General features: G+C 44.7%; 1 protein-coding gene and 1 non-coding gene across 5 annotated transcripts in view; one reads left to right on the plus strand and one right to left on the minus strand.

Annotated features, from left to right (window-relative positions):
* Nucleotides 1-26,044, minus strand: part of PALM2AKAP2 (PALM2 and AKAP2 fusion) — a 524,781-nt gene that overhangs the window by 344,033 nt on the left and 154,704 nt on the right. For 3 of the 4 annotated variants that reach the window (XM_053566193.1, XM_053566191.1, XM_053566188.1), the window contains exon 1: nt 18,424-18,677. In XM_053566193.1, coding sequence (XP_053422168.1) covers nt 18,424-18,468 — 45 coding nt within the window. In that variant the 5' untranslated portion in view covers nt 18,469-18,677. Of the gene's footprint in view, nt 1-18,423; nt 18,678-26,044 lie in introns of those variants that run through there. The other variant, XM_053566186.1, reaches the window with a different exon arrangement.
* Nucleotides 6,596-6,702, plus strand: LOC128579977 (U6 spliceosomal RNA). Its single transcript, XR_008378343.1, has one exon. It is a non-coding gene; the product is annotated as a U6 spliceosomal RNA (small nuclear RNA).

A 26,044-nucleotide genomic window follows, 5' to 3' on the forward strand; every position in this document is an offset into this window, starting at 1 on the left:
AGAAGCAGAGGCAGCAGGGCAGGTGGGCTGCAGCGGGGTAGAGGGGCTGCAGCAGGGCAGGTGAGCTGCACAGGGCAGGGGGGCTGCAGCAGGGCAGGGGGGCTGCACAGGGCAGGGGGGCTGCAGCGGGGCGGGGAGGACTGGCACAGAGGTGCAGTGATGTGGGCTCTAGCCATCAGCCTGGATGATCTTGGACCATTACTCAGCTGAGCTTCTACCTTCTCTGAAACCAAATGCAGAAAATAATACTTGTTCTGCTTATTGATGCTCAAACACGACAATGGAAGTGATAATAGAGAGAATTTTGTAAACTCCAAATAGCTGTGAACCCAGAGGAATGTTTTGTTTATTATTAATGGTGAGTAGCAGAACCACCCAGGGCCCTGAAACACAGACAGGACCCAAGGTGGCTGAATTAACATCCTGAGTCCCTGTGACGTAGTTTAACTGGCCTGGTATGGGGAGGGAATGTTTCGTATTCATTGCACCTCAGTGTGAAACGCTGTGCTATGCTTTTCCAGATGAAAGGCTTTGACTACAGACAGAGGGTTAGGAGATACCAGGGGTCCTGGGTGCCAAAAGGAAGTCATGAGTGTGAAGAAACAGCAGAGGCTTGAGGCATTTGTGACAAATGGCACCTGCTACTTACAGGCCCCTGGGCCTTTTCCCTTGGGATACAATTTCTACTGCCACAGCCAGAAGCAGAGTAGGGTACTCATGGCCAGCACTGTCAGAAGCAGAGTAGGGTACTCATGGCCACCACTGTCAGAAGCAGTGGCAGGGACCCTGCTAAGGGTAGAACTGTGTTACCCCCTAAAACAGGTATTTGAAGTTTTAAGCCCTAGTACCTCAAAATGTGTCTGAGGTAGGATCTTTACAGAGATAACGAAGTTTAAATTCTGTCATTAGGTTACACTATTCCAATATTATTGGTGTCCTTTTGTAAGGACAAAGGGGAAATTTGGACACAGAAGCAGGCAGACAGACATTAATGTGGAGAGTCACAGGGGGAAGACGGCCATCTGCAGGTGAAGGAGAGAGGCCTGGAACAGATCCTTCCCTCACGACTCAGGAACCAATCCTGAGTTCAGACTTCCAGCCTCCAGAAGTGTGAGACCATAAGCTTCCGTTTCATAACGGTGGCAGGTTGTGGCACTTTGTTAGAACATCCTTACGAAACCACTACAGACCCTTCATAACAATCTGGGGGGAAAAGAACTGGGAAAGCCATAAGAGTCCAAATTGGGGAGAAAACAGATCTGTTCCTGTGGGTGAAGACCACAGATGGTTAGCCCCACTCAGGACACTTTGGAACCTGGTGACCTTAACACCTCAAGGGGGCCTAGAGGTGGCCCTTTGTTTGTTTATTATGAAATTCACTTGTAGCAATGATGAATCTCTAGGCTGCCTGGTTCTCACGCATTTCCCTTCCCTAGTGGTTGAGATCCAAGATGTGCGATGGGGATGGCTTGCACAGAGCAGCTCACAGCAGGTGCATGGGGCAGGTCACAGCTGGTCAAAGGTGCTACCATTCCCACTACTCACTGCCACTTCTGAGGTCAAATGGGGAGAAGATTGCGCTCAGCTGGTCTCTAGGAACCGGGCAAACAAGACTGAAAGCTCAACAATCTAACAGGAAATTTGGACCCTCTCCATGCAGACAGGAGGCATTAAGAGCAGACTGATCTCAGACACAGGCTGAGCGTCCAATAGCAGCACATGATAGAAAAGGTGAGTCGGCAAAGCAAACATGTCTATTCCACAAGCATTCGGGGGGCACCCATGAGGTGCCAACTACTGTCTCTCCTCCTAAGCTCAGGGTAACCCCGAGCTGGGGCGAGGGGTTCCCTGCCCTTGCTGAGCTGTGTGAGAACTGAGAAGGGAGCCACCCAAGTGGAAGAGGTGGAAAAGGAATGTGGGAGTGAGAACCTGGAGAAATTGCTGAAGAAGAATCCCATGCAGGTGGCTGAGGTAGCGTCAGCCAAGGGAAAGAAGGGAGCCGCCAAAGTTGGGGGCCCAGGTACAAGAGAAAGAAACGAAAGAAAAAAGAAGGAAAGAATTCAGGGAATTGGAGGATGTGCCAGAATTCAGGGCACCCAGTTAAAGGTTATTTTCACCGGCCCCTGGCTAAAACTTAGCATTGCCTTTGGTTATGAATGTAAGCACACGCCCTAGGAATATCATCAGTGCCCGTGACTTTGTCATGAGTAGAAACTGCAGATATTTTTATATTTCATTATAGCTGTTGGAGAGAGCTCAGAATATCCTGACATTCATCAATAACTTGAAATTAGAGTATATATTAGAGCTGCCATGACGTTTAATTTAACATAATAATAAAAAGCACATGTTATCAGTTCTCTAATACTTTGCTGACTAGATGTGTTAATCTGTGTAACTGTTACTCCTATGTATTTTACTCTGTGCATTTTAAGCGTTATTGTGAGAAGGGACCACAGGTTCCACGAGATTATTAAGGGGTCCAAGACACAAAACGGGTTAAGAACTCCGCTAAACGTCACTGACCTGGCTTTGACACTGTGCAAAAGTGTGTTGTAGCAGGCAGAAATGGACAATGGTGACTAGGACACGGTCACGGTCCTCAAGAAGTTTGCAATGAGGTGGGGGAGAGACAGGAAGTTCTATTTTGTCTCTTTTTTTCCTGCTTCTTATTCCCATCCACAGACTACCCAGCACCTCTACTAGCCCGTGTAGTACTCTGTGATTTTACAAAGGGGCCCCTTTAGGGGAAGGGGAGAGGGTTCAGAAAGTTCCCACCAAAAGGTAGTAAGGCACAGGTATATACCACCTGGGTGAAGAAAACAATTACAACTCAGACTCTACCTTACAAATACAAACAGTGTAACCTAATCGTATGTCCTCGCATATCAATCTGAAATTTAAAAAAAAATATTTTTTTACAAGGCGCCCCTTCCTCAAGACATCTTTCTGGTACTGCTAGGAAATTGCCCTAACAAATACACAAGGCTCCAGGGGACCTCATGGAAATGGTGCCCTGGCAGCAGTTAGGCTACTTAACAGTGCCAGGCCAAGGTCTGACTCTAATGCACGGGTCCCCAGCCTTTTTAGCACCAGGGACTGGTTTCATGGAGGAAAATTTTTCCACGGATTGGGCGTGGGGGTGGAAAGGGATGGAACAGGACACAGAATTCAAGCAGTGATGCTGTGCGGCCCAGTTCCTGATATGACCTGTGACCCGGGGGTTGTGCACTAATGCAAGATGCTCTAACGCATCTCTGTAGAGACGTTAGGCAAGAAGAACCCTTAGGTACACACAGCAACTCCTTCATCTCCTGCCCATGGAAGACAGCTCTAATCTATCATGGCGAAGTGGCTTACACCTGTAATCTTAGCACTTTGGGAGGCTGAGATAGGAAGATCACTTGAGCCCAGGCGGTGGAGATTGCAGGGGGATATAATAATGCCACCTCACCACATCAGTGTGGGCAACAGAGTGAGACCCTACCTCAGAAATGAAATGAAATACAAAATAAAATAATCAAACAAAACAAAATATAAAATAAAAGATCTCAAGACAGCGCTGTAGGTAGCCACTATCCATCAGAGTTGACACAAGTGATGAAAACCGTTTGTCATCCAAGGTTTGAGGCTTTACACTTTTTGAGAAATTTATATTCTCATGGGGAGTTCCAAAAAGTAAAGCTTTTGAGATTGAAAGAAATGAATTCTTAATGACGAAAGCATGGGAAATACATTTGGTCAGGTAATCTTTGTGTTATGTTTGGTTTCCAGAAGGGATTATTTTGTCCTCCAAGGGACATTTGGCAATGTCCCTTTTGATGATGATGGTGGGGAGTGGGAGATGCGACTAGCATCTAAGGGCTAGAGACCAGGGAAGCTAATGTACAGGGTGCTAATTCCTCTCCCCACAGCAGGGAACTCTGTCAGAACTGTTAACAGTACCATGGTTGAGAAACATTATATGACATGCTTGGCTTTCCATTCTCCAAGCAGATGCTCAGAGGAGTAGCCCATCTAGAGAATTCAGGGTCCAGCGTATGCATGACCAGAAAACTAAGAGCCGTCCACCCGCAGTGAGCATCTGTGAGTGTCCCAACAGTGCTCCCTCCCGTGAACTCACTCCGGTTCACAGGGCCAGCCCGAGTACTATATTAATCATTTTTTAAACTGATTTCACAACTGTGGCTCAGCTATCTTCCCAAACCTTGGGCAATTTGAAAATATTAAGGCACCAAAGTCCCTTTGGAAATTTCCAGGCAGATCAGACTCAAAATTGCAGCTGGCCCTTTTGAATAAGAAAGGGAAGGGGACAGAAAGAAAGTTCTTCCTGATTCAGAGAAACCATGGTAGACCCTGTTACCACCGGCCATTGGCAGCTTTTACCTGGCAGCCACTTTTTTTGCAAATCAGAGCCTCCAGATTCTCGTTAGTGTCTAATAGCATGGATCCTGGTAGAAACCGCTTCTCACTGTTCCCTGCTTGGACTGGGGAGTATGGCTGATGCATTCTCTGACCTTTAATCTGACACTTCACCTTTAAAGTTCCCTGGAAGAGGAGAGTGAGAGTTCTGGCACAGCCTAAGGAATAAAAAGAATGCATCTGGAAAACGTGCAGTGCTTCCCCACTCTGCCCTCAGTCCCTGTCAATAGAAAAAAAAAGTTTTTGAAGGTAGGGACTTATTTTTAGATGGGCCAAACCAATACCTAGAAGAGATCAGATTTTCCGGTTTTCAAAAGAAAATAACATGCAGTTGGCAGAGAGGCAAGGATAGAATGAGAAAATTCCACAGTGGCAAAACTCACATGCCAACTCTTCAGGAAATACAAACTGCTCATCACAGTAGCCCAAAAAAACGGTGAAAAGGGTGTTGAGATGGTTTATCGTTCTCAACCGTCAGTGAGGAGGCAATAGTTATTTCTTCAGCTAAAAGATTCCTATAGCCTTACTCGCAAATACAACCACAGAAATGTGCTATTTAGAGAGCTAGGGTCGGCAAGGATTTCTGTAAACAGTCAGGAAATATTTTAGGCCACGTGGTCTCTGTTTTAATTACTTCATCCTGCTGTTATAGCACTAACTCAACCATGGCCAGGACATCCATAATGGGCATGGCTGTCTTCAGATAGTATTTTTTATGGACATTTGAATTTCATATCATTTTCATGTGTCATGAACTATTATTTCCTTGATTTTTTTCAAATATTTAAAAATGAGAAAATGTTTCAGGGCTCACAGGCCTTCTGAAAAAAGCCTGCAGGCCAGATTTGTGGCTTGTGGACTATTAGTATCCTCCGGCCTAAACCGAAAATTGCAATTTCGACTCATTCTTCATTCTGAAGATGCTATCTAAGATCGATTTTCCTTCTTGTCTTGTTGTGATTCTGAAATCACACTAGTAAAACGGGGGGACATGTAAAAAGAAACAAACAAGACAGATCAATCAACCGTAATGCTACTTTCCACCCAAGTATCCAGGCTGGGAAGGATCCGGTTATGACTGCCGTGTGACTCATTTGCTACCCGCCACAAGGCACCATCTTGCTCAATGCAGTAGAAGATATATGGCTTGCTGAAGGCTAGCATTCCAACAGTATTTTTAAACTCACTCAGTGCAAACAATCTCCTTGTTTAGTCTTTGCAAGTTCAGTATTATTCAAAGGTTGGGCCAGAGAAGAGGGGTGAACGGGAGCTGGGAAATAAACCAATTTCTGAACCAGCTGTCCTCCCTCTGAAAGCAAACACTAGACTACCCTTTCTTGTTCTCCGGTAAGGACAGGACTAGTTGATCATGAAACACTTCTTGAAACCCATTCCTGTGTGAAGGAGGTACTCTTATCCTTTCAACACATGCCCTATCTCCCTACAAATGCTGATATTTAAAATCAAAGAGTATCTTCACCCCCAAGACAATGGAAGAGTGAAACACAAACTTAGCAGAAAGAGGTTCTGAACTCAGTTGAGAAAGCGGCCTCTATGCAAAGGGTTTGCCAGATAAAATACAAAACGTCCCGTTCAATGTGAATTTTATATAAATAAAAAATCATTTTTTAGCATAAATATGTCCCTTGCAATCACTGGGCATCCCATATTTTAGTTGCTAAAAGTGATGACTAGGGTAGAAGTGAGTGAAAAGATGATCCCGGCAGAAGCAGAAGGTATTTATTGGGAAGAAACAAAACTTTGTGATATGTGGGTCATTACGAAAGTTTTGAGATACACAAAAATCAAGAAATGTAAAATCTGTGTGGAAATAAATGAAGCCCTCCCAGCAACACTGATAAGCAAAGCAAGGTGAAACGTACAAGGTGCATCGGAAAGGATGCCGACGACTATGTTTCTTAGAAGTGAATAATGGACCACAACACAGTCTGGCTCAAAACTTTCCTGGTGACTCATGTATAAAGAAAGGGGGACAATGCTGATTATGAACTGTCCTCCACCCATGGCTGGGAACCCCAGCTTCCTGTTCTGGTCAACCCTTCCACCCCTAACTGATTCTTAGAGTCCTCAAACTTGGGGTGTAAGGCGGGTCCACAAAGAGCTACATATAATACATTCAGGTGTCTGACCGCGTTTTAAAAACAGGCTTCCTGTGCTCACTTCAGCAGCACATATGCTAAAATTGGAACGATACAGAGAAGATTAGCATGGCCCCTGCGCAAGGAGGACACGCAAATTCGTGAAGCGTTGCATATTTTTTATGAAGGAGGGAGGAGGGGGGATGGGGGTGGGGGAAGGTCAGATAGAGGGAGGATGAATGATGGGATCACACCGATGGTGCATAATGCAAGGGTACATGTCGGATCTATTAAGTATAGAGTATAAGTGTCTTAACACAATAATTAAGTAAACGAGATGAGGTAGATATTAACCAGTGTGACGTAAACGCTCCTAATTCTGTATGAAATCAGCACATTGTACCCCATAAATGCATTAATGTATACCTGATCTATGTGTTTATGATTTAATAAAAAAATTTTTTTAAACAACAGTCTTCCTGAGGAAGTTTCTGGAACTGTTTTATATCATGACTGTGCTAGGGTTTATACAAATCTATGCAAGTGCTAAAATTCAGAGAAGAATACATTAAAAAGTCAATTTCACTCTATGTTAATTAATTTTTCTTAAAAGTGCTTGTAGTTTTTCTTCTTATAGAGAACTCATAGTTTACCCAGCACTCCTTGACTCTGACCTGAGACTATGTTTTTCTCATGGGGTCTAGATCCCAGAAGGTCCTCCTTTCTATCCCAAATGGGTTTCTGGCAAGCCCGCCCCACCCATTCACCCAACATACCTAAACGTATCTGCATCTCACTTAGCTTCAATCTGTACCTACCCCACCCCACACCCACACCTACATACCACTGTCTTTATAATTAAATTGAAATATATATATGCTGTGAGTGGTAGAAGTGAAACGGGTGGCCCAGGCTGGAGGGGGGAAGGGAAGGTGGTTGAGACAGGGAATGAATCCAGCCCACACTGTGTTAAAATCTGTGCCATGTTTGGTTTGGCCACACGGTATTTAAATTGTTGTGAGCATTTAGATATCAACAGACTTCCTTCAAAAGTTGCATTTCCATGTTCTCTTAAAAAAGGAGATTATTCTGGGCTCGTATTCCCACAAAGTACCAATGGGCTGGAGCTGGCTGCTGCCTGCCCCTCACGTGCCCCCCACCAGCACCCTCCCAGCCACTGCAGTCCCCAACGCTCAGCCATGTCAGCCTGGCACCTGTCCACATCTGGGGTCCACCCCTAATGAGAGGTATTCACAGGGTGTCTGCCACATGGACATTCTCAGGACCTGGGAGGCCTCCCTCCCTTCTTCCCCTGAAGAAAAGCTGCAGGATGAAGTTATCATCTTCTCCTCTGCTCTCTGAAGCCTTGGGTGCCCTGTCTCCCTACGGGAGTGGGGAGTGACCCACTTTTGCTGGGGGAAGCCTGGAAAAGGCCCCTCCTCTGGGAGGCCAGGCTGCTGACAGTCTTTCTCTGTGGCCCCAGGATGAAGGGCAATAGAGAGCTGGAACTGTCTAGAGGCAGTAGTAAGCTCAAGTCAAAACAGAGAGATGATGATGAGTGGAAAAGGGGGAGAAAGGCAAGTTTTCCCTTTGCCTCCTCTTCTCTGTGTTTTCAGAGCCAGTGCTGTCTGCTCATTCTCCCCATCACATCCAATGCTGACCTGCCATCTATCATTCTGTCCCTCTGTTGTGACTGAGGATGGGAGCCCTCAGGCTACACTATTAGAGTCTTATCTCCAGGAGTAGGGAGTATTAGAGAACACTCTATGGCTGCTCCTGGGATCTGCTCTGTCCTCTGACTTATACCCACCAGACTTACACCTTCTAATGTTAAATATGTTTTTGGCTTTGTTGTGAGTTTTATTTGGTTGACAGCACTGAAATTGAATGCAAATGCTCAGACACCAATGTTCATGGACAAGGCTGCCTGTGTATGACCTGTCGGTTACACAGGTGATGGCAGCATTACTATACCACAGTGCTTGTTTACCTGCAGAAGTAGGATTTATTATTTTTTAGGTCCATTCATGTTAGCCTTGAGCTTTTCAGACATGTCTCACAGTTCCAAGGGAACAAGGCGATTTTCAAAGCACTTCCCGCTCCATTTGAGGCATCAGGTATTATCAACCCAAGATGAAAGTCAGGCCACAAAAGCTTAGTGTTTAAAACCAACCAGAAGCATGGAGGGAAGCCATGGGATTGAGTTCATGCCACTCAGCCAAGAGGGACCTTCCTGATTTCTGGCCTCTCTGTCACATCACATGCGGGACAGGCATACTACCTCCTGCCCAAATCCTGAAGTCCTGTCTGGTGTACATTGGCCTCAGAGCTGTGGACAGACTCAGAGAAAGAAAATCCCCTGCCTACCAGCAAAGGGGTTAAGTTTTCAAGCATATGGTTTTCTCTTAAGAATAACATTTTTTGGTAACCCTCAAAGTTTTAAGTTTCAGCCCTGAATTTAAAAATAAAGTGAATACTTAGATGACTGGTTATAATTTAGCAAGAGGGGGGAAAAATCCCACCCACCTAGAAGAGTAAGTAAATTAGTTTAAGGGCTTCCTCCCCCTTCTCAGCAAAAAAGTAAGGGCAGTCTTTACAAATGTCTTCGAGGTATTTGGTAGAGCACAGACTGTCCAGAGCCGAAAAGCCTGCAGGGTAATGAAACAGGCTGCCCCAGGGGAAATGATGAACAGGAAGATGTATTCTGAGGTCTGGCCTGTGACCTTTTCATCTCCACTTGGGGCTTTTATCTTAGGGCCTCATATGGCTTTTCTTTCCCCTTCTCTCTTATACAAAGAAAGGTACCAGTTTCCCTATTCCTTCCCCCTGGATAAGCTCCGATGTGCCATAGAAACCCTGATACCCAGAAGATTTTTAATTATATTCAGGTATTATGTAAATAGCCTATAGTCTCATCTCTGTGTCTGTCTCTCTTTCTGTGTGTGGATATTTAACAATCTCCTTGTGAACATTCAACATGAGGCTAATGAAAACTACTGAGATGATAACTAACCAAGGACATATGTAGTTCCAACATATGCTTCCCCACACCACCCTCTGCTCCGGCCGGCATTTCCTGTCACAAATAGGTCTCAGCTGTGTGGTGTTCTCCCAAGCCCACGGCACTGCTGAGTGGCCTTTCCTCTGTAAAGTGCCCTGTGCTGTGTGGCCTATCACCCACACTCTGTCCGTGACCTTGGACGCTTCATCCAGGACAGTGCTGCCTCTGGGCTTTGTGTTTCAAGACAAAGAGACTAAGTAAGGCTGACTTCTTCCAAAGATGAAGAGTGGTTTCAAACAATGGATGGTACAAGTGAGGGTGAGGGGAGCCTGCACAACATCCTTGGGAGAATAAACTGCTCTTTGATATGCTCATGACAAGTCACAACTGTGCACACACAGACTGGCTTAGGAGGACTGCTCACCATCATCGAGTAAACGCACACCAGTTGCTGCTCATCCTGAGATCCCAGGAGAGCTGCTCGTGCAAGAAGCAGCCACACTGTGAATTAGCACCAGCAGGCTGGAGAAGGTGCCACCAGATTTCACTGGAGTGAATCTGGCTTCAGAAAGCAGAGGAGAAGTTCAGTGGGACTTCTGCATCTATGCCACCATCATAGGTATGACACACCTTCCTCAAAGGGGATTTCTTCTCCATCGCATGACTTCTTCTCTCTCTGAAGTATTTCCTAAGGTCTGCCCAGGGGAATTTTGTTGCCCATAATTGCAGTCAGCCCATTCCAACTAAATCCTCCCAACCTACCCAGCCAATCACAGGTGAACCCTCCAAACCTACTCAGCCAATCACAGGCAAACCCTCCAAACCTGCCCAGCCAATCACAGGCAAACCCTCCAAAACTTTTTAGCCAATAGCACATAAACCATCTCAGCCAAACCCAACCTGCCCAGACTATCCCTGGCAAATCCTTCAACCTGGTGTCATAAAATGACTAACAGACAGAAATGTCACTTTAATTAAATAGATCGAAGCAAGTTCCCAAGACAAAGACCTCTTGATCAGCCACCTGACATGATAACACAACAGCATCACTTTCAAACTGGGCTATGTTTAAGGCTCCCACTAATTTAGACCAACTTTCATTTCATCTCTTCAAAATATAAATACTTTGCAAAGTCCTGGCTAAATCGCAATGGGCATGTGATATTTATCAGTACCCAGGTCATAATCTTCCTTTACTTTATTGATCTCCAACCACTTCGCCCAGTGGCTCTGAAAGTGTATTCCCCAGAACAGAAGTTGCAACTGGGAATAGTGTCATCCAGGAACTCACCAGAAATGCAAATTCTCAGGCCCCACCTCAGACTTACTGAATCAGACCCTCTGGGAGTATGGCCCCCCAGGTGATCTCAATGCACTGAAGTTTGAGAGTCACTGTTCTACACCATAACTAACCAGAAAAAGTCTATGCCAAGCAGTAGGTCCTCCTATTATAAGTCTGGAGCTCAGCAAAATCTCTCTGCATTATTACTTGAGCCTGATAATAAATCAGGATCAATCTGGCTGATGTGAGATAGGCCTAGGTTTGCATATCAGATCGGCATACCTTGAGTACAGGTTCTCAGAGATTCTTCTGCAATAGCAGGAACTTACCACATCAAAGGTTGTCCTTTAGATTTTTCTGTTAATTTACAGATCTATCGGGCAGTGCCTGTGGCTCAGCAAGTAGGGCGCGGGCCCCATATACCGAGAGTGGCGGGTTCAAACCCAGCCCCGGGCAAAGTGCAACAACAACAACAAAAAAAAAAATAGCCGGGTGTTGTGGTGGGCGCCTGTAGTCCCAGCTGCTTGGGAGGCTGAGGCAAGAGAATCACGTAAGCCCAAGAGCTGGAGGTTACTGTGAGCTGTGTTATGCCACGGCACTCTACTGAGGGCAGTAAAAGTGAGACTCTGCCTTTACAAAAAAAAAAAATTTAGAGATCTATCACCTCCCTACACATGAGTATTCTGAGCCACACAATGTCAGTGATGGCAAGGGCTCACACTTACTGTCAAAAGATACAGCAAATAAGCACGATTTTCCCAGCAATCCAGACATTTGGACACCAAAATCACAAAGTCATGGTGAAAATACAACCTGATTCTACAACATTATAAAAGACCTAGGGGTGCTGTATCCTTATGAAATCTAAAGAAGTCAACACATAAGGAAAGCACTCTGTAAAGTTCAAAGCTCCACCAACATCTGAAGGTCACAAAACATCAACCTGTTGTGACCATACATCTTTCTAATTTTTTTTATTATAATATTCATTTTATTGTGGTGGTCTGGAACTAAATCCCAAAATATGTCCTGTATCATCTTTTTAAAATTTTTAAACTAGCTGATATTATTCCCTTTTAAATGGAAGATTTCCCATTTAATAAATCACTTTTCTGGTTTCCCCTAAAAACGAGTTGATTTGGCAACACAGGACCCACATTTTCCGAGGTAGCTTCTGTTGTCCAGGTTCTATGTCACTCACTCATGTTGCATGCTGGCCCCTAAAGCCTTTTGGGTTTGCAACTCCTGCTCACTATAAACAAACTTATATCTCATGACTATTACTATCCTTATGCTCTGAAAACTCTCAGTAGCTACTATATTGATCTGACTTCCTAATACTCATCAAATTGCTTAATTTAGGAAAAGTGTAGAAGTTAATAGAATCCATTTTCACTATTTGTGTCCACTTTCTGTTTAAAGATGCATCAGGTATGACTTGTTGATTTCTTATTATAAATAGGAAACTTTTGTGAGTGCTTCCTACATGCCTGCTCTGAGCATTTCCCACGAAATCTCTCAAATAACCTTCACGACAATTCTATGACATGAGTATGACCATTATCCCCATCTTACAGATGAAGAAACTGAGGTACAATGATATCCTACAGATACTAAAGGAAAAGCCAGGGCTTGAGCCAGGCCTTCTTGATACTGGAACCCATGTTCCTACCTACTCTGCCCGACTGTGAGGCACTGTGGCCCTTCAGACCCCTCTCCAGGTATATCAGTGCCCATTTGCTGTGTTGGCAAATTTCACACCACGTGATTACCAACTCTTACTGCCAGACAAGTGGATCAACATCTCCAAAAGGGATCAGTGATGAAACGTGTGGAGTTTAAAGAAGCAACAACAGTGGTCCCCAAAGTGTTAAGTAGCCCCTAGAGAAATGCAGAAGCATCTCTACTGAGCCCTGGTTGCTTTAAAAACAAACAAACAAAAACAAAAAAACAAAAATGACAAGCCATAATCCACAATCTCCGCTTAGTTATTCTTTATGATGACTTTTTAGAAATGGTAACCGCTCTATTTCTCACAGCACTTTAAAGTTTGCCAGAGCTGCTGCTCTTTGTCCCAATAGGCCTAACATACTCAGAGGTACAAATAAGTGGCCAGCGAGGTATATGACCCTTGTGCATGCTTGTGTAAGGCCTGCCTTGGCACTCCCAGACCCAGCAGTGACCTTGAACGGGCCCAAAGTGTCACCCAATCCCCTGGGAAGCTCTGCAGACTCAGCTGGGGTGAACCCTTCCTCAACACCAGTATCCCAAGTAAACAATTTTTTAGGCCTTAACATGTTATTTTAGAAGCAGGCTGCCATCTGTATTTCTGAGATAGAACAGATAACAGATGAACAGCCAGGATTCTGAGTTCTCCAGTGCTCTGCCAGCTGTGTACCAAAGACACAGGTCCACAAGGAAAACATGTGGGGATGGTCCTCACATGAATCAGAGTGTCACAGGATTTGGGTTTGGGTCTTTAACACCTATGAGGGATCCCCATCCTGGGAATCTGGGCTGGATAGTATGAAAATCCTAAGAACTTTTGCCTAGGCTAGCCAGGCCAATTTAGAAAGGCTGGATCAAAAGCAGGCTAATGGCTTTCTTAGACCCTGGCCAGACCCTCCAACCCTGGTTCTCAAAGCCTTAATGCTCCAGGGCAAAAAGAGGCATGCAAAAATGAATGCAAGGAAAAGCCAATAAATACAACTCCGTAAGCTCAGGGTGCAGCCAGCCTAAGCCAACAACTACCTATACCCAAGACTACAGGGGAGAGAACAGGATCAGCTGACAGCCATGGACCCACCAACTGCACCCTTTGCATGAAAGATTCCTGAAGGAGAGAGGTCTAACATGAGGTCTCACAAAGGGCAGAGTCCACAGAGGAACATGCAAGCCCACATACCTCCAAGCCCATCTCTCTCCTCCCAGCCAAAGAATTTTAGCTCTGTAGGACCCTTATGGCAGTTTCAGCCCACATCAGAGCATCCCTCCAAGGTTGGATGTGCCATCAGCACAAGGAATTGGGAGTCAGGAGAGACTGGGACTTAATATAGCTCTTCTGCCTCTCACAGTACAAGCTCACCCGAGACCCTCCCTGCACGCCTCAGAATTAGGGCAGCATGTGCAAGGTTTTCCTACATTGTAAAGCACTATACAAATGCAAAAGATCGTTGTTATTATTGAGCAGAGTGGGTTCTCATTAAAAGACAAAATTCTCTAAAGAACAAGCATGGGTTAAATTAGCATTTCATATTTTAGCACATATAATAAACACACCCCACTGCTGGCCTGAGGCCTTGCCCACATGGCTCTTAGGGCTTTTGCCCAAGATGATCTCCATAACATTTAGTTATTTTTACTCATGCCCAAGGAAGATTATCTTCCTCCTGGATGTGCAGACATAACACCCTCCCCCAAAGTTGGTTTCCACAGAGACACAACTTCTGCCCCATGGGAATGCTACTTTCTCGATTAAAGTTTATGTTGGGTGTTTCCATGTACTGAACCCAGGCCTGGAAGGCTCTTAAAAGGACAGGGGCCACCTGGTTTGTCTTGAGGTTTCCCACTGCTGTGGAATGAGTCTGCTGCTCCCTTATGGACTCTCACGTGGCTGCTGGAACCACCTGCACAGAGCTCTCGTAGCAAGTGTGAGATGCTGTCACCATCTGCGGTGGGAGTCCAGGGCAATAGTCAAAATTGGGGCTGACGTGAATGTGCAAATCTTGCCTTTGACAATATCTGTTTAATGTTGGGCCAGTTCTAATGTTCATCTATAAAATAAGAATAATATAATAGTGCCTACCCCATAAGCTTGTTATCCCAATTAAATGAGATAATACTTGTTAAAAAGCATTTCAGTCTCATTATTGACTTTGTGCCTTTAGCTACTGACTTAACTTCATGCTCTTGGCTTTCTCTTCCTCAGACTGTTCCAAATAAATGATGAACATATGACCAATAAATACCTTCTGATAGTTGGGAAGGCTATGATGCTATTTTACCTTTTATTTTACCCCATCTTCAGAACTTACTCAAATGTCTCCTCTTTGGGGAAGTGTTTTCACAACTCCTCGAGGTTGGTTTATTTCATGTGCTCCTCCTGGGTGCTCACTTTTATAGTACTTTCACTGGGCAGTAACAATAGTTTATAGTTTAGGTGGAAAACAAAAAGTACTTCGTTCAGCACATTGATGAATGTACAATGCTCAGTAAATAGCAAGTATTATTATTACTCCAGAGATTAGCATTCACATCCTTCTTTGCAGAGGCATTTTGCTATGTACTAAATTTACAGATTGGGGAATCTGTAAATTATGGATTCACTTATAGGTGAAAATAGCACGTGGTGGCAGCGATAGTGGTCAAAGATGAACCTGCTTGCCTTCTTTGGGCAAGAAACAGAATGAGAGCCATCCTCTCTCACTGATTAGTCTCTAGACTCACCTGGAAGATTCAAAAGCATCGTAGTTTCTAAGTATGTACTTCCCCTTAGGGGAAAAGCCCACAGATGATCATGTGACAAATGTCTTAGATCACAGGACGTCTGTCCTTTCAAAAATTAAGTGTGCCAAAGGTGAAAGCGTGCCTCTGGTGATGGAAACTTGGGGACTGACTTTTCAGTTTTGCCAGGACTTTCTCCAAGGAAGAACTCCGTAAATATCTGCTGAGCCAGCAGACGAATGAATCCTCAAATGACAATCCCTGCCTCTATCGGAAGTGGGTAGAAGCATCGACGCTGGGTGAAGCCTGGGCCTTCAGAGTTGAAGGGAAGGATAAAAACAGCTGTTCCTACTCTTTCAACTGCAGAGATGTTCCTTCTACTCCTCCTCCCCCACCCCTGCATGTCAGGACCAGGAAGGTAGCAGCGTAGACAGGAATGAAGGGCTCTGCCTCAACATCTGCATGCCAGGTGCTTCCCTCATCAAATGAAACTTTACAGCCAGCCCGAGAGATTGCCCAAGCCCCTGCGGACTGGAGTCCCAGTCTACCTGCTCTGCCTCTGGGAGAGCAACCCAAGGAGCCAAAGATGAGAGAACTCATCCTCTCCCCCCGACCCCTGCACACCTCCAGGGACGTCAAGAATGCCAGGCTTGTGAGCTCCTCAGGGTCCCCTAAGTCCCCTAGGAAAGTGGCAAAGAAAGGCAGGGTTTGCCACATTTGGAGAGACTACGCTAGACCAAAACACGGCACAAAACCATTTACTGATATGGCCACACACATAGGGGTATCACTGTTAGAAAATCTGCCCCAACAACACAGTGGTCCCTCAGTACCCTTGAGAACTGGTTTCAGGATGCCCCTTGGATACTAAAATCAGAGGATGCTTAAGTTCTTCACATCAAATGGCAGAGTGGGCCAGGCATGGTGGTTCATGTCTATAATCCCAACACTCTGGGAGGCAAAGGTGGGAGGATCACTTGAGGCCAGGAGTTTGAGACCAGCCTGAGCAACATAGCGAGATCCTGATTCTCTTTAAATAAAAAAAGTGGCATAGTATTTGCATATAACCTGCACATATCCTCCCAGGTACTTTAAATCACCTCTAGATTATTTACAATACCTAACACAATGTAAATGCTATGTAAATAGTTGGTTATACTACATCGTTTAGGGAATAATGATAAGAAAAAATGTACATATTCAGTAGACACAGCCATCATTGTTTTTTCTTCCAGTATTTTCCATTCGGGGTTGGCTGAATCCGTGGATATAGAGCCCACAGATACGGAAAGCCAACTGTAAATATGCACCAATGCTGACACATTCATAAGAATCATCAAAAGCTCCCCAGCTACACAGGACAAACTCAATCCCACAACCAAATAGGCATGAGTGAATATCTGTGTTTATTCTTCTCACATACTCAAGAGCATTCCCAAAGACTACCTGGATCTTTCTTGAAAATCCGCTTGGCCTCTGCAGGGATTACTCAACCGTACTTGGAAAGGGGTGGCCTCCCTGGTAGCTGCTACTGGCTCCATGTTTGGAAAGCAAGCCCTTTCACAGGGTTCAGCTGTTCCTCAGACATCCAGTAAAGCTGACCGTGCAAAGGGAGAAAATGTGACAACTGTTGGAAACCCTCAGCAGCAGCCTTTGTGAGTAACTGAGCGCTTGGGGGAGCAGCCACTTGGTCAACTGTTAAAGCAGCCTATTATCCCACTTACACAAAACACCCACCAGCTACATGGTACGGATAACTCAATATCTCCATTCTTATCAAGTTCATGACAGACCGGCCACACTGCCTTGCCACCAACTTGAGAAACCATTCATGAACCACCAAAATACACATGCACGGGGGAAGGGAAAGAAAAGAAAAAAAATCCCCAACCATCCTGAGTTCGGAGCACCCAGTTCAAAGATCGCCTAATAGGCAAACCATAACCTTTCAACATTGCCAGCAAACATGACTCTCTTCAGTGTTAAAGTCTCCACGATGCTTCGGATTTGAGGAGTCTGAAAAAGAGGGTCTCAGAGCCTTGGAGAGCACATCAAATGCTTCTTTACAAAAAGTATTTTTTGCATTTTCCCAGTGAAGAATTTGTGCGCTTTTTCCCAATGAAAAATCTGTCCAAAAAGGCTTTTGAAAACATTTTAATACACTTTGCTTCTAAAACATTACACACTATTTCACCAACAAATTTAAAATGTGTTTCCAGGGAACTCCTGGACCAAAAAGAAAAAAAAGGGGGGCATTTTGATAGAAGAATTTCTGGAGATTCTTTCAAGCCAACATGTTAACAGACCTTCTCTTCTAATTGGTATTATTTCATATACCAGCAGTAATCATTCCCTCATCCACAAAGGAAATATATAATCCAGCTGTGGCGACTCCCATAAAAATACCACATCCCTGGACCATTGGCCACACTGGCAAGATTGTTCAAATCGAGGCAGTCTCAGAGAGTTCTTTTTTATACCCAAGATGCACATGGGTACACTTTTCTGAAAGTACATGTGAACTCTGCCAAAACTGGTTGCTCCTTTGTATGCTGAAAATAGGTTTTCAGATAATCCACCCGTAAGAGGGAGGCTCTCTTGCAATATTTTTCCCAGGACCCAGTCGTTGTAAGAATCCCCAGACCCCTCCTGGGTGGTGACTTGAACCAATGCCCTTGTCACTATCAAACAGAGAAGGGAAAACTAACGTTCTGGGTTTCTGGAAGCAGGTTCTACCGCGTGGCTGGCTGAGGAGCTGACTCCTGGTTTTTCACTTAACAGCCTTCCGCAGAAGGATGGCAGCCACAGTTGGGGTCGCTGCGCTCTCCATCTCCAGCGTATGAAGTCAGCTTATTCCTAAACACCAGAGTGGTAATATTCCCGGAGTCGCCCCCCACCCCAGGACTCTTGTTTAGTCTTTCCCCAAAGCCCAGCAGCAAGCATCTTATTTCTAAGCCAACCTCCCATAGTCAAATCCCCAGTCCTAAGCGCACCCTGGGGGTTTCTTAGCCACAGACTTGGAAAAGAAAAGGCAGCTAGCTGAGCCCTGACAGACTTTCAACCCCGAAACGCACGCCCTGCGGCTACTGTGCTGGAATGCCGCTCACCCCGAAACCCTCGGGGTCCCCTTCCACCCCAGACAATAGAGCAAGAAAATAAAACGAAAGTGGACTTACTGCTATGGCTTGCAGCCTTTCCTTGTGCAATTCCGCCTCTGCCATCCTGGAGAAGGGCACACAGGCAGGGAAAAAAAGAAAAAAACAAAACACACGCTGTAGTCACCCAAAGAAATTGATGGGCACCCCTGGGGGGCTGTGCTAGACGCCGAGGAGAGCTGAGGGGCGCCTGGGGACCCGCTCCAGGGCAGCGGACTCAGCCTCTGGCCCCCGCCCGCCTGGCCGCCTGGCTGCGCCCCAGCGCGGCCACCGCCTGCACCTCACGGTCGCCGAGAACGCCGGCCGCGGACAACCGCCGGGAGGGCGCGCTCGCCCCGCTCTCGCTCCCGCCCTGACGTCTCGGAGCCTCGCTCCGCCCCTGGGCTGTCGGGGACCCGCGGCGCGGCGAGGGGCGGCTCCTGGAGGGCAGGAAACACCCAGGGGGCCCCAGCAGCGGGCGCCTGAAGCGCGGGCGGGTGGCGGGCGGCTCGCGAGCGAGTGGGAACCTGGGGCGCGGGCGCACAGCTGGCGCGCCCAGGGGACGTGCGATCACTGGGGTCGAAGTGGAGCCCACTTCGAAGTGGAGGTTGCGCCTCTGCCGATCAGATGCCAGTGGAGGGGTGGAATGCAGGACCCGAGCACGTGCCCTAACTCGGGGCTGTGGCCACCGGGTCTTCTGGGTGCCTTTTAGCTCACGCCAGACACTTGGGGACATTTCCAGTAGGGAAGGGCTGCCTCGCCCACATAGCCCACAGCATCGAGTCAGCCCGGGGCAGAGTATATGCATCTCCAAACAGGCCACCCTTCTGGTGAGGCCAAATGTGGCTTAAAAGGCAGCCCAGAGTTTGCAGTCCTGGGTGCTCAGCTAGGCTGGACTTGACAATCTTTCATCTATGAAATCTTGGGTAACTCACGTAACTACTCTGAACCTCAGTTTCCTCATCTCCAAAAAATGGAGGATCACAATTACCTCACAGAGGTGTCCTTAGAGATGAATGAGATAAGGTATAGAAAGGTGTTCTGTGAAGGGCTTAACAGACATCTGCTCTTTCTATCCTGTGGCGTCTGGGCTGAAACTCTTTGAGGGTTTTCACTTCTATACACTGTCTCTGAAAGGAAAGCTAGGATCTGGTCACTAAGATTCTTTATCTGTTCTTTACTAAATATGATACCATGTGGTACCAAAGTGGATCTTCTGTGACAGGCTCCGGGCTGGATGTGAGACATGGATATGACCCAGTACAAAAGGCAATAAATGCCAAAAACAAACAAAATGTCTCTTAACGTACAGAGGGGCTTCCTGGATCCCAGTATTCCTCCATAAAATGAAATGAACACTGGAGAAAAACCAGTGTGGCCTCTTGGTATCTGTGATGATTCTCTAAATGCAAGATTTACTAACATTTTAAAATACATGCAACATCAAATTCCCCCAAGTCACCTGTTTCCTGAGTAATCCCCCCACCCCTTTCAGTTTTCAGGGAGCTTTTACTGTCACTTGATGAGCAATTACCACTCTGACTGAGTTGTGGATGCGCTCAAATCACTTTCCTGATTGTTTTCCCTTCTTTTTCATAACAGGTGTGGGTGGAGCTGTTTGTTTCGTAAATCCAAACCAATGCCAGATTCAACATCCCGCTTCCACACATCAGAAACCTCTACTTTCTGGCTGAGATCCATCACTTTCTTCAAACGTGTCATTTTTCTCTTCATTTCCAGCACCACCACCAGCAAGATAAGTTATTTGAGGGAGGTTTTCTCACAAGTAAATAAATCTGTTATTACTTCCTTAGAGTGACTGTGTACCCAATGAAAGTAGAGAATATAAGATGAGGATAGTGAGGCCAGAGATAGGTTGAGAGGTTCTGCCAGGTTCAGCTAAGACTCTCCAGAGTTCATGTTCTTTTTTTTTTTTTTTTTTTTTGTGGTTTTTGGCCGGGGCTGGGTTTGAACCCGCCACCTACGGCATATGGGACCGGCGCCCTACTCCTTGAGCCACAGGCGCCGCCCCCAGAGCTCATGTTCTTAACCACTAAGCACCAAGCTTGCAGTGTCACGGAGGTGGAGCAGACCCTACTAATAAACAAGTGAACCAGAAATTGCCCCCCCCCGACCCTTCCACTAGCTATACAGATATTACAAAGGAATGATGGAACACAATAATGTGAATATACTTAATATCACACATTGTACACTCCAAAGTGGTTGAAATGGTAAATTTGATGTTTTGTATATTTAACCACAAGATGTTTTTAAAAGGAGTGATGGAAGGGAAATGGGGAAGGAGAAGAGCACTGGACACCCTTTGGAGGTGATGGAAAGATCTGAACTTTAGAATAGAAGAATCAAGGTTGGGGACATACCTTTGAATGTCATCTACTTTGCAGTCATAGCTCAAGAAATGAGAGTAGCCAAGATGAGAACATAGAGCAAGAAGAGAGAAGCCCAGCAAAGGAGACTGATCAAGTGTCATCTGAGAATGAACAGGAGAAATCAGGAGATATTTGCACCAAAAGCTGCAAGAGGAAGACAGAGGTTTCTAACTCAGAGGTCAGAGAGGGTGTGGACTAAGACCAGCCATTGGCTCCAGCAGTCAGGAAGCTATGAGTGTCCAGAGGGAGAGTCTGGAAACCCTTAGGAGAATTGAGGAAAAGGTGAGGAGTGGGAGAAAAGCACCCATGAGTACAAACTGCTCCTTTCAGATCTTCAGTTGTGAAAAGAAAAGGTGAGGGAAGAGAAAGGTAGCTCATGGAAATACGGCTGTAGTCAAAAGTTTTTAAGTCAGGGAAGATTTGAATGTTTGGGGGTCAAAGGGAATTAGACAGCAGGGAAGCAAGGCCAAGGATACAGTCAAAAGAGAAGGTAAGTGTTCATCAAAGATTAGGCCCGAGGGCCTCCAGGTTAGCCTTGCTGGCCAGGTTAGCCATGGAAAAAAGGAAAAATGAAGCAGGGAAGGAGGATGGAGTGGGTAAAATAAGAAGAAATTTGCAGTGGTAGTCTGGGGAGAGAAAGGATGAGTGAGTTTGTGTCTGGTGGCCTGGATGGGTCATTGGTTGAGACTGATGGGTTTGGGGTAGAAGTAGGGCCTCATAAAAATACAAAATGGTGTGTAAAGGAGCTGTGGGAAATGAAAAAAACTGAACATGGTTCCTAACCAGAAGTCTGCATCAGAATCTCCTGAATACCCATACAGAATTAAATTTCTACAAGGTGAGGTGGAGCTTAGAGATGTGTTTGGAACCATTGCATTAATCAAATGTACTAGGAATAGACAGACCAAAGATTCATGGCAAATTCTATGTATTTCTTCAGTGGTTTTTATTTATATTTTATATTTTAGGTTAATGTGAGGGTATAAACAACTAGGTTACAATGTTTGCATTTATAAGGTAGAGTCCTTCTTATAGTTATGTCCCAAACCTAAGAGGTGTGCCATATACCTTTACATTGTGCCCATTAAGTGGAAACACACCAATCCCCTCCCCTCCTCCCCTCTCTCATTCTCCTCCCCCAGCCCCCCTCCCCCCAACTTGAATTGACTTGAGTTTTTCTCTTAGGTGGGTGTGTATTAGATCATCCGCTGGCTTCATATTCGTATTGAGTACATTGGATATTTGTTTTTCCATTCTTGTGATACTTTACTAAGAAGAATGTATTTCAACTCCATCCAGATTAATACAAAAGCTGTAAAGTCTCCATCTTATATACAGCTGAGTAATATTCCATGGTATACATATACCAGGGTTTGTTAATCCATTTCTTCAATGGTTTTTAACTGCTTGAGGCTCACAATAAGCAATGGTTGTATTTAGGATTGTCAAACCAGGTATGGCAAAAGGTCAGATGAGAGAGGAAATTCAAAAAAATGCTAGATACTGGGGATTTGGCCAGTTAGGAAGTCCATCAGGCTCTTTTTTTCTTCTTCCTTTTTTCTTTTGACTGCCCACCTTGTGAACACCTTCTCATTTGGGGGGAATTCCCATAGCATGAGCCGTGGTGACAGACAGAGCCCTGTCCCATCACGGAATCTGCAAAATGCGAGACATTTGCTTCCTCAGAAGCTATGGCATGGCATGCAGTCTGGCCTCAATCAGGCACATGCACCTACCAAGAATTTTGAAGAGATGGCATTTTAGACAATTCTTTCAGGCTAGTAGCTCTCCTTTAGTCTCACCTATTGCCTTGAGCTTCGTTCTTTAGATTTCCCATCTATTCTGTAAACTACTGAATACAATTTCAGTTCATCCTTTTTTGGTGTCTATCATCTAGAATCCATTTCTGTTGCTGGTGACTAAGGGCCCTAAGTGAAACAGGAATGCATATAAAATGATCAAAGCTTGGTCAAGGAGCAGAGGGAAAATATTTTCTTCTCTATCGACACTTCTCCCTTCAAATCATTAAATTTCAGTATCTTAAAATCGTTGAACCCATTACAAATGCAGACATTTACAGCATAAATTAAGTCATTTCTTTAATAAATGTTTATTGTGTATCTATTTTATGTTAGACATTAGACTATGGTCTCATATTGCAAAAAATTCATAGGCTAGTGCCATCCTATACTGGTGACTATTTGCCCCCCAAATACTTAAAACCTGCAAAGTGGACAGCAGCTGTGACCCAAAGGAGTAGGGTGCCAGCCCCATACACTGGAGGTGGTGGGTTCAAACCCAACCCCAGCCAAAAACTGCAGAAATAAATAAATAAAATCTGCAAAGATGCATTACAATGGTATATATAATGAATTACTAGTTTTTGCTAAGATGTTAAATTGTGTTGCATAAGCACCATCCGTCCAGTTTAATGCTTTTAATGATAGGTCCTACATTGCAAAAACATTATACAAAACAGAATGTTAGATATGCAAAATATACGTTGTGTTAATAAAAATTTCAGAATCTATTTTTAGAACATGAGGCCTTTGGCAATTAGAAATGATCATAGCCTGTTCCCTTGGGAGAAAACATGAATTCTGTAAACCAAGGGGGAAAATGATGTGCCAAGGCCTATTGTATTAGTAAAAGTTAAAGTCTCATTGGGCAATAGCTAAGAGTGGGAAATTTCTCAGCAACCTGAAGTTTTTCTTTGAGAAAATTAATTTTGAAAGGAATGCCAGTGTCTCCCTAAATGTTTGTGTTTGTATTAGCTCTCTTTTGCCTGGGATCTTTTGGGAATGCATGGTCATTTCTAACAGAGCTGATAGCCACACAGAATCAAAAGAAGGCCAACACTGCTTGGGGTCCTCTTGGCTCCTATGGTTGTCAGCAATTTTGGAAAATTGATGGGATTTCAAGTAGGTGTGGGATTCAAATGGTAGATCCATGTAGGGAGTCCCCATGGAGCAAGAAGACAGACGAAGAAGTTAGAAAACAGAACTCCAGTGTGAAAATAAACTAGCTTGGATGCTGCTACAGGTATATTTTGACTAAGATTTCTACATAGAAGATTGAAAATGAGCAATTAACAATTTGGCTAGAATGAATATTAGTGCTTCCCCATGATGGTTTCCTTTTCTCTTGGTTAGCTCTGACAGAGGATGTTCATTGATGTGAGTAGGTAGAGGGGACTAGGTGGTATAAGGAGAGTGTATAGGAATTAGAGCAGAATCATTAGAGATTCTTCCACATGAAGCTTGCTGTGATACCCTGCACAAATCACATAATAGATCACAACTGCAGTTTCCTTAGTTGTAACATGGCCATAAAAATAAGTGCTATCCAGTCTCACTGGGCTAGTGTATCAAACAGGTTTGGGGACAATAATGTGTTACTCGGATGCCAGTTCTGAATAGTCTTGCCAATTATAAAAGTTTTAAAAAGTGGGATCAGGAGGTAAGAGGTAGACATGACACAGAAAAGATCTGACCTCCAAAGATAAGTTAGAATCTCAGCCCCTTCCCAGGGATATTGCAAGAAACAATGATAACAGATACAAAATGCTTGTGATCAACTGTAAGATGGACCCCAGAAGTGGTAGGCCTAATTACTCAATCCAGTCATTACTTTACTATAAGTGGCATAGACCAAATAAATGAATGGCTTGATTTTATCCACTCATATATGTAGGCTTTTTTTTTTTTAAGTGAACTATCAGTATTCTTAAAATTTCTCACATTGGTGAGTATTTCTCTTTTTTCGTCTTTGAAAAAGAAGATTCTGTGCTAGGCCATTTATTGTACAGAAATTTCTTTACCAAACTTTAATGATTCATAGATATCTATGATCTTATCTTTTGGAATGGGTCCGTTTAAAATTACAAATAAAAAGGACTTAGGAGAGGATTATTTTTTTAAGAGGAAATGGATTAAGTCGTAGGAAAAGATAGAAAAGAAAGCTTAATTTAGGAAGAAAACTATAATGCATGCCTACGTATTAAAGGTGCTCCTGAGGTGTAGTTAATCCTCAGATTGGGCATGAATTAGCTACAAACTATAAAGTCTTTGGGAAGACTCTGGTCCAGTTATCTGATGCCAATAGACACAGTTGGGTCATTGGCTTCACAGAGAGCTTAGGGGCCAGCCTAATTTGCCTTAGCACAATGACCATGATGTGCCCCGTCAGCTTAGAATCCCTTTTTGTAGTGTGGCAATCTACACTTTTCATTGTTAACCATGATTTGATAATGCCATGCACATTGTACAAGTCAGCATTGCTGACAAGAGAGAGATTTCCTGCAGGGTTGGCAGTGGAGGGATGATAGTCTACCCACTAAATCCTGTCCACTGTGCTGGCTAGGGAATGAGTAATGCAATTGGGAAGGCCTAGCTTCAGCTCCCACCACCTACAGATGCTGCGCCCACCTGACACCCTCTGGAAAAATAGAGGTCTCAGCCTTGCATGTCCACCATCCACACACTGGCAATAAAAGTTGTGTCCAGATAATCTGAACCTGTCTCACTGAAAGGGAATAGCCAGATAGTCTCAAACATTCCTCCTTACTAATGTGCAACCCTCCTAGCTGGGGCCTCCTGAACAAACTGCCTTTTCCCAAAGTGTAGAGTGGAATTAACACAAGACAATGACTCTACCTGAGGTCCTAATTCTACTCTGCCATTCTATGTGACCTCATACAATTGACTTACCTACCCTGAACTGAGGTTCTCTATTAGTAAAATGGGAACACGTTTTCTGTTTGTAAATTGACAGCAAGGTAACTATCCCCACAAGACTCTTGTAAGACTAAAGGAGCTCAGGGAGGTGCCTGTGGCTCAAGGAGTGGGGCACCGGCCCCATATTCTGGAGGTGGTGGGTTCCAACCTGGCCCCAACCAAAAACTGCAAAGAAAAAAAAAAGATTAAAGGAGCTCATGAATGAGAAAGTGCTTTGAGAATGATAAATTCTCCGAGCATGAAGAACTACAGGAAAATAAAAGATTCAAAGTTGGGGCTTGGAGATGTGATGATTGACTGGTCAGAGGAAGAATGTTTGGAAGATGCCGCAAAATTTATAGCTGCCCCAGGCTCTATCCTCCAGGAGAAAAGGCTGTGCTAACACATAAGATGAAAGATGCTTCCAAGCTTTGGATGGGTTTCTAAGAGATTCAAAACCGTCCGTGGAAACAAACGGCACCAGCCAGAGCTCCCTTTCACTCTTTGATGTTTCTCCATCACTCCAGTCATTTGTGCTTTCTGGGGTCTGAAGAC

This window comes from Nycticebus coucang, chromosome 2, assembly GCF_027406575.1.
Source record: "Nycticebus coucang isolate mNycCou1 chromosome 2, mNycCou1.pri, whole genome shotgun sequence".
Taxonomy (NCBI): domain Eukaryota; kingdom Metazoa; phylum Chordata; class Mammalia; order Primates; family Lorisidae; genus Nycticebus; species Nycticebus coucang.